Below are 8,981 nucleotides of genomic sequence, written 5' to 3'. Positions count from 1 at the left end.
AGCAGACATCTGTGGAACAGTTGCTGTGTGTTGGCACTGTGTGGCAGCTCAGATTACAATGATGAAAACAACAAAGGCAGCCTCCTGTGATCCAAGCTAGGACAGAACCTAGGTGTGACAGGGGTCAGCATCCAATCAAAAGGATGTCCCTTCCCCTTCGCTGGCCCAGGACACAACACCTGTCAGTGCACTATACCTAGCCACATCTCCTTCCTCTTCTGGTCATTTGCATTCGACTCAGGTGGGAAGACCGGGAGGTGGTCTTAAACCATTGAGTGAGTTAAGATACTCCCTTGGCAATCCTGTTTGTGCTGTTTGTGCCCCTGCTCAGCTCTGCCTGCATCCAATGGGTACCGAGTGGGACTATCCCCTGGCCTCCAAGGACCTGGATGGAACGGAAGGACCGTGGAAAGAAGGTTCTGGCCTGCCACCTACAGGCGGCTTCCCTGGGCCCTGGCGCCAGGATGTTAGCCTGGACAGCAAGGGCTCCCCGGAAGAGGCTGAGGCTCGGGCCTGGACTGTGTACTACTACGGCCTCCTTCAGAGCTGTCTGCAGCAAGCTGGCCTTCCTGAGACCCAGGATCGAAGCCAGGCACCTCGTACAGGTGCCTCAGGTCTCCACAAAGGGGCCCCCTAAAGACAGGGAGGGACTTTCAGTTTAGTTGTTGTTTCCCCCTATCTGCCCAGCAGGCTGGCTCCTCCCATAGGCTCTGGTCCTGTCTAAAAGCAAAACCAGAGGGCCTAGGGTGTGGGCTGCTATTGTCTTCAAGGACATCAGGTCAGGGCTCCCCACCATGTCCCACCCTACCCATGCTGCTCCCTGGAAATCCGTGATATCATTTGCATATTCTGTGGAGCTGAAACTTCTAGAGCGATGTCTTAGGAGACGCTGTGGATGCAGCTGAGCAGTTGCGATCCCAAGATGCCTCCTTGTTTCGTAGATCAGGTGGGTCATGAATAATTGTGTGTGGACCAAATGATCTGCAGCTAGAGTACATGAGAATCACAGACTTGCTCCCATCACACAGACTGGAAAACTGAGGCTTAGCGAAACAGTGGCCCATCTGAGGTCACATGCAAAATCCAAACTCAGGTTAGACTCTCCTCCAGCACCTTCTGGATCAGGTGCAGATCAAACCGAGCCAGTCTCAAGGCAGGATGTCGGCCGCCTCCCCCTCCACAGTCAGCTCCCTTCTGTCCTCTACCTTCTATTTGACCCCTAGGGAGGACCTGGGAGGCCCAAGGGTGAGGGTGGGAGTGTGGAGGAAGGGGGAAAGTGGGCAGAAGGACAGCAAGTAGAGGAGCCTTGGTGAACATGGCGATGTTCTCTTCCCCCAGGATGCCCTGGGGCAGAGGTGACCTTGTGCATTCTGGGCTCCCCCAGCACCTTTCTATCTCTGTTGCTGGAGGGTGGGGTCCAGAGCCCTGGTGAGTGTGTGTCCAAGTTCCCCACCCTCTCCTACAGAAAAGGCAGCCCCGCCCTTGCCCAGCCACATCCCAAAAATACCTACCAACCTTGGCAATTGCCTGCATTCCACAGGACCAGCTGCCATGCTCTGAGTAGGGGTGGGTTCTGAGAGTCACTGGCTCCCATGACACAGAAGCCGTGGCTGGAGGTGGCGGGTGTTGGCACCAGTAAGCATTCCCTGGCCAGCCCTCTTCCTCCCTTTGTCCACAGGAAACATGCTCCTTTGCCTGTCCCCTGCCTGGCTAATGAAGGTGGCAACTCCAGGCCAAGAGGGTGAGGCAGCCCTATTGGTCTCCAAGGCTGTGAGCTTCTATCCTGGGGGCCTGACATTCCTGGATGATTTTGTCCCCCCTCGGCATGCCACCTACTTCCTGGCCGGCTTGGGGCCAGAATTTGGCCATGGCAGAGAGGCAGCAGAGCTGGCTCGGAACCTCACTTGCCCCACAGGAGCCTCAGCCGAGTTGGCACGACTACTGGAGAACCGGCTGATGATGAGGTGGTTGCTGTCCCAGCAGAGTGGTGTGGTCGTGCCAGCTACTCTGGCTTTCACTTATAGGCCTCCGGGGCTGCTTCAGGGAGGGGATGCCAGCCCTGGACTACGGCTGGTGGAGCTGAGTGGGAAGGAGGGCCAGGAAACACTGGTGAAAGAGGAAGTAGAGGATTTTGTGCACTCCGAGGCCTTGGGTGATGCGTCACAGGTAACAACTGGTCCCTGTCTGCACTGAGGTCTTGTAGGTACCGGCAGGAAGGAACCCATGTCTTGCTGGGAAATAATCCCAATTTCTTAGCTCTGCCACTGTCCCATTTCTCCATAGCAGTGCCCTGGCGCCTTCCTACCTCAGTTTACTTTCTGTCACCTCGGGCACTCGAGGTGGTGGTGAGGGGGGTCCCTGCCCTTTTCTGCTGTAGGTGGCCGTGAGGCTTAGTGGCTGGCGCTGGCGGGGACAGAAGGCATTGCATCTGCACCGGCGGGTGGAGCCATCCGCAGTGGTGAACACAGTGCTGGCCCTGCTGGAGAAGCTGGAAGAGGAGGAGAGTGTCCTTGTGGAGGCCATGTGCCCACATGCCCGGCTGCCCTCACCAGGTCCTTGCCTGTGCTAGCCAGGAATCGAGAGCAGAGACTGACCTCCTAGATCTCTTCCTGGCTTAGACTTCTCCGTGTTCCCCCCAGGCAGTCCTGCACCTGGCCCTGAGCTGGCTGTGCGCATCTGTGCAATGGTGTGTCGGATTCAGGGTGATAGGCCCCTACTGAGTAAGGTGAGAACGGCTCAGGTCTAGGACATGGTCCTGTCCACCCCAGCTCTGCCTAACCCCCACTGCTCTGATGAGGGCCTGGTGCAGAGAGGATAGGCCGACAGGGGCGGGTATATATTCTGGTTACTTCTGAGGGGACTCCTGGGGTTGACACTTTTTTCTTCATCTTCAACCCTTCTTAACCCTCCTATATCAGAAGCTCAGGGCCCTTGTGCTCAACCCCTGTTCCAGGACCTAGGGGCTTGATTCCTTTTCCAAAACGTTTAAACTCATAGAAGAAACTAACTTAGGGCCAGTCCCATAGGAAAGGCTCCAAGCCGGGGAACCTAGGAAGGAAGGCTTGGGGGACCTCCAGGGGAAACGATGAGGTCTTCCAAGAGACATGCTAAGGCTAGGAAAAACCAGGGTGGCTCTAGCAGGTAGGAGCAAGCACGCCTGGAATCTTCTATATGGGCCTGGACGCCAGCAAAACCCCCAAGGGATCTGGGGACCAGATGGCAAGTGAAGCTGAGAGTGATTTACAAAGTCTAGATCTTAATGGGAGAAGAGGGTTCTTGGAGCACAGGAAAGGTAGGGAAGACGCACAGGCGTCTCAGAAGGGGTCCAGAGAAAGATGAACTCTTCTTAACTGCACTGTGGTCAGGTGGTGTGCGGTGTGGGTCGTTGGGATCGACCCATACGGCACCACTGCACCCTGCCGAGGACACTGAGGGTGGCGCTGGCCCAGTGCGGCCTGGAAGAGGAGACGCAGGTGGCACTTCTGGGGCAGCGCATCAAAGAAGCAGCTGAAGCCGCGCTGGCCGCAGTGCTGACCCTGGAGGCCGGGCTAAGTGCGGAGCAGCGTGGTGGGCGCCAAGTGCACACCGACTTCCTCGGTGAGCACGGGAGGCGCGGCGCGGCCTGGGCGGCGTGGGGACTAGGGTGGGAGATGCTCAGTCTGCGCATCCTCGCCCGGCCCAGGCTTGGACTTCGTTCTCACAGTGGCCGGCCGCACGCTGACCCCCGTGGTCCTCAAGCTGAACAGTGGCCCGTGCCTTGAGGCGTGCGGCGCGCTTGAGGGGCTCTGGGCTGCGCCGCGCCTGGAACGCCCAGCTGAGGAGGCGGCGGCTGCGCCGCTGGTGGAGACCATGCTCCGGCGCTCGGGGCGCCGCCTCATGGATGGCAAGCAGCTGCTGGTGATCGGCGCCGGCGGCATCAGCAAGAAGTTCGTGTGGGAGGCGGCGCGCGACTACGGGCTGAAGGTGGGCGGGGCGAGGGCCCCAGGTCGCCTCCTGATTGGTAGGAGTGGGTGCTGGAGGGGCGGGACTAGCCCTTTCGGCGCCGGTTGGGGCTCCCTGGGGGCGGGGCCCCCTATCGAGGGGCGGGACCGACTGTTGTGAGAGTGGCCCCTCTGAGGGAGCAAAGACTGGGGAAGTGGGAGAGAGAGGCTGGAAAAGGCAGGAGGCCGGCGATATCTCAGGTCAACAGTGGAGCTCACCTCTCTATTTTATTTATTTTTGAGGAAGGGTCTCACTATATAGTCCTGGTTGACTGAAATTCGCGATGTAAATCAGGCTAACCTCAAATTCCCAGAGATCCTCCTGCCTCTTCCACTCTAACGGTGGAATTAAAGCTTGCACCACCACCCTCAGCTGTTTGTTTTCCTTGCTATTTTAGAAACTGAATTTAGGGCCTTGCGTATATTATGCGAGCGGATTCTCTTACACCGAGCTACAGCCTTAGCTTTCACTATTTTCTTTTCTTTATTTCTTTTCTTCTTCTTCATCATCATCATCTTCTTCTTCTTCTTTTTGGTTTTTTGAGACAGGGTTTCTCTGTGTAGCCTTGGCTGTCCTGGGCTCGCTTTGTAGACCAGGCTGGCCTTGAACTCAGAACGATCCACCTGCCTCTGCCTCCCAAGTGCTTATTTTCTTTATTTCTTAAATTTTATTTTATGTGTATGACTGTTTTGCTTGCATGTATGTCTGTGTACTATGTGTGTGCTTGGTGCCCACAGAGGCCAGAAGCGGGAATTGATCCCCTAGCACTGGAATTATAGGGTGTTGTGAAACTGTCATGTGGGTGCTGAGAATCAGACCTAGTCCTATGAAAGAGCAGCCAGTGCTCTTCACTGCTGAGCCATCTGTCCAGCCCTGATTTAATTTACCTTATTTATTTATTTTTTGCTTTCCAAGTCAGGGCTTCTCTGTGTTGCCTTGACTATCCTAGACTCGCTTTGTAGACCAGGCTGGCCTCAAACTCACAGGGGCCTGCCTCTCAAGTGCTGGGATTAAAGGCGTGTGGGTTTATTTTACTTTTTAAAATTTATGTTGTTTCTGTGTGTGTGTGTGTGGGTATGTGTGTGTGTCTGAAGTATGTATATGCACAAGTGTGTGCAGGTGTCAGAGGAGTCCAGAAGAGAGGGTGTCATCAGATCCAGAGTCACCTGATATGAGTGCTAAGCATTCTCTGGTCCTCTGCAAAAGCAGCAAGTGCTCTTGATGGCTGAGCCATCTCTCCAACCTTTAATGTTTTGGGACCCTTGAGTTAAGATTCTCACATAATTCATGATGTCCTCAAACTACTTATATACCTTAAACCGCCTTTGAATTGATCCTCCTACCTCCACCTCTAGTGTGTGTGTGTGCTTGTTTTAGTTATTTGGCTTTTTGTTTTTTGTTTATTTCGAGACAGGGTTTCTCTGTGTAATAGCTCTGGCTGTCCTGGACTCTCTCTTTGTAGACCAGGCTGGCCTTGAACTCACAGAGATCCACCTGCCTCTGCCTTCCAGAGTGCTGGGATTAAAGGCGTGTGCCACCACACCCCGCCCAGCGGTGGTTATTTATTTATGCTAGACAGGGTCTTACTTTCCATCTTAGGCTGCTCTGAAACTTAATAGGAAAGAAGCTGGCCTTGACCTTTCTGAGATCCTCCCACCTCTGCCTATGGAGTGCTGGGATTACAGGAGTGAACCTAGCTTTTTTTGTTTGTTTGTTTTGAAACAGTTTCACTATGTAGCCCAGACTTGGGACTCACCACACAGTCCTCCTACCTCAGCCTCTCAAATGCTGGAATTATAAGTATGTACTGCCAAACCCGGTGTGGTGGTGCACGCCTTTAATCCCAGCACTCAGGAGGCAGAGGCAGCCTGGTTTACAAAGCGAGTCCAGGACAACCAAGACTACACACAGAAACCCTGTTTCAAAAAACAAACAAGAAAAAAAAAACAAGTCTGTACCACCAAACCTTGTAGTTCTTAGGTCTTGAACAGCTGGGCAAGGAGTCCAGCTCTGCCTTGGGGAAAAGTTCTTTGAAGCTGAATTCCCACAGCTTGGCACATAGGATCACATGGGATCATAGATCACCTCCAGGGGTGAAATGAACAGTTTACAGACCTCAAGTGAAGTTTATTGTTGGAGAGAGGGGCTCACCTCGTAGGCTCTGGAGTAGCCAGGCAACGTGCCTGCTCATTCATACTAAAACAGATAGGAAAGCCAAGGCTTTCTCAGGCTGGCCCTTGTCCACCACAGTGGCCTCCTTGCCCTTTTTTCAGGATGTACAGTCCTTGGGGGAATTCCCAGCAGCCTTGGCATAACGATTTCTATCTGATGGTGTGTATGCCAGTTGAAGTACTGGCAGATTCCTGATGCCAAGCTACCTTGCAGACAAGCCACTTCCCCTCCCTCACCTGTGGTTGCTTCTGCCTTGAGTAGCAGCTGCCTTGGGTCTGTGCTTCCCCCAGCAAAACACAAGCTTTGGGGACCCAAGGCTCCTCAGGAGTCCTGCACATCATATTACAGTGTTAGAACATGTGGAACCAATGATAACCAAGCCACCTGTCTCCAGCCCAGACCCTGATGGCTGGTCTCCAAGCCCCGCAGGAAAGCTGCCTGTGAGCATGTCCTAGTGAGCCCTTAGCTGCCCTCCCCTTGCACCCTGCCCCTCTTACTCAGCCTGCTCTTTCCTCCTGAAATGTTTTTCTTCTGACTCCCCTCCCATGCAGACTGAAGTAGGGGGTCTCACCTCTGCACCTTTATTCAAATCACCAAGAAACATATATTGAGCACCTGGTGTTTATGACTCAGTCTCCTGTGGGACACCATCCTGTCTCTTCCATGACTCAGCACCTGCTGACATGGCTGTCCTTCCTGCTTGCTTATGTTTCTGTAGCTGCACCTGGTGGACTCGGACCCCAACCACTTTGCATCCCAGCTGGTGCAGACCTTCATCCACTTTGATGTGACTGAGCACCGGAGGGATGAGGAGAATGCACGGCAGCTGGCTGAGCTGGTACGCACGCGCAACCTGCAGCTAGATGGCTGTTTCTCCTTCTGGGATGACTGCTTGGTGCTCACTGCTCTGCTCTGCCGTGAGCTGGGTCTGCCCTGCAGCCCCCCAGCTGCCATGTGCCTGGCAAAACAGAAGAGCCGTACCCAACTACATCTGTTGCGATGCCAGGGCCCACCATGGCCTGCAACTTCCCTCCACGCCGTGGCCTGCTGCCCATTGGAGAGCGAGGCTGATGTGGAGAGAGCCATTTCCCAGGTACCCCTCCCAGGAGTGATGAAACTGGAATTTGGGTCAGGAGCAGTAGGCGTCCAGCTGGTGAAGGATGGGCCACAGTGCCATGAACACTTTTCCCGGATCCTCCATGACTTGCAGGGTGAAGCTGACCACCCAGGCATTGGGCTGGGCTGGGGCAATGCTATGCTGCTGATGGAGTTTGTCGAGGGCACAGAACATGATGTAGACCTGGTGGTGTTTGGTGGACGGCTGCTGGCTGCTTTTGTCTCGGATAACGGCCTCACTAGGCTTCCTGGCTTCACAGAGACTGCAGCCTGCATGCCCACTGGGCTAGCACCAGAGCAGGAGGCCCAGATGGTACAGGCAGCTTTTCGCTGCTGCCTGGGCTGTGGGCTGCTGGATGGGGTTTTCAACGTGGAGCTCAAGATGACTGGGGCTGGGCCAAAGCTCATCGAGATCAACCCTCGGATGGGAGGCTTCTACCTTCGAGACTGGATCCTGGAGCTCTACGGGGTGGATTTGCTGCTGGCTTCTACCATGGTAGCCTGTGGCCTGCAGCCTGCCCTACCAGCCCACCCTCGTGCCCGTGGCTACCTGGTGGGCATTATGTGCCTTGTGTCCCAGCACCTAGAGCTCCTGAGGTCCCCTGGCAGTCGAGAGACTCTGCAAGCCCTCCATGACCAGGGTCAATTGCGACTCAACCTCTTTGAGGAGGCCGTAATACCTGGCCAGTATGAGGAGCCGTACTGCAATGTGGCCTGTGCTGGGGCCAGCCCTGCTGAGGCCCGTCACCGCCTGCTGGGCATCTGTCAGGCCTTGGGCATTGACAGGCCCAACTACCCAGTTGCCCATTTCCTGTCTCATTTCAAATAGTACTGAGGTCAAGGAGCAACAGGGTTGAAGTGCTAGGGGACAGGCCATGGTACTCTGTCTCCCTGCCCCTCTCTCTGTCACTTTGCCCAAAACCTTGTTCGGCACACTCCCGTGCCCCAGGTCTCTTCCAGAGCAGCAGAACCGTCTTGACATCAAAGGCTTCTGGATTCAAGGACCATGAAACAAATGTCTGGAATTTGCTGGGTCCTCTTGCCTTCCTGAACGCCTCTATTTAGCCCCAGGTATCCCCTGGACTCTAGCCTTTAAAGAACTAACAAAGAGCAGCTTTGTCTCTATAGTGAGGAGTGGGTCCAAACCCAGCACCCCTGCCCCCCGGCCCTCAACCCTCCAGGTCTGTCTCTTCCTATCACCTCTAGGAGGAGAGAACCTATCTGGACACCCAGCCATGGACAAAGCCCATGAAAACTGAGATTAGAGTGTCTGTCTTTATGCAAAGTCCAGGACAGTTGTAGAGCCTGCTGAAAATGTCTGGCAGTGCTTCACTGTATCCGTTGGCCTGAGCAGTAAAAGCAGAGGTCTGCAATCACCTCCCTTCTCCCTTCCAGGGGGACACTGGTGCCTCCACACTACAATGAGGAGGCAGGCTCAGAGAGGGAAAATGAATGCTTCCATGGTCCTATCACAGTGGATGCTGACAGGATGCAAAGACCAACCTTTCCTGTCAGCTTCCAGGGCCTCTCTACTTTCTGCCTTCATTCGTAAGCGTCACTCAGACTCCTGGACACCTCTCTCCCATTCACCACATGCTCTCTATCAGCTTCGTTGCTTTGGCCTCTGGCGTATCTAACTAGCCTGGCCCCAGGACTTCTGTCCACCCCCTTTTCCTCACTCTGGGAAGCAACACTGAGAATGTATGCCTCTG

The 8,981-nt window shown here is 54.7% G+C and overlaps 1 protein-coding gene across 1 annotated transcript; it reads left to right on the top strand.

Annotated features, from left to right (window-relative positions):
* Nucleotides 1-337: 337 nt before the first annotated feature.
* On the top strand, nucleotides 338-8,366 carry Carns1 (carnosine synthase 1). The gene is made up of 8 exons (XM_051145805.1): nucleotides 338-605; nucleotides 1,339-1,428; nucleotides 1,679-2,166; nucleotides 2,378-2,552; nucleotides 2,640-2,725; nucleotides 3,366-3,597; nucleotides 3,683-3,963; nucleotides 6,872-8,366. The coding sequence occupies exons 1-8, from the start codon at nucleotides 347-349 to the stop codon at nucleotides 8,096-8,098; spliced, it is 2,838 nt and encodes a 945-aa protein (XP_051001762.1). The 5' UTR covers nucleotides 338-346; the 3' UTR covers nucleotides 8,099-8,366.
* The last annotated feature ends 615 nt before the right edge of the window (nucleotides 8,367-8,981 follow it).

The sequence above is a fragment of the Acomys russatus genome, chromosome 5, assembly GCF_903995435.1.
Source record: "Acomys russatus chromosome 5, mAcoRus1.1, whole genome shotgun sequence".
Taxonomy (NCBI): Eukaryota; Metazoa; Chordata; class Mammalia; order Rodentia; family Muridae; genus Acomys; species Acomys russatus.
Note: the sequence above shows the minus strand (reverse complement) of the source record. Positions and strands in the feature narration are given on the sequence as shown.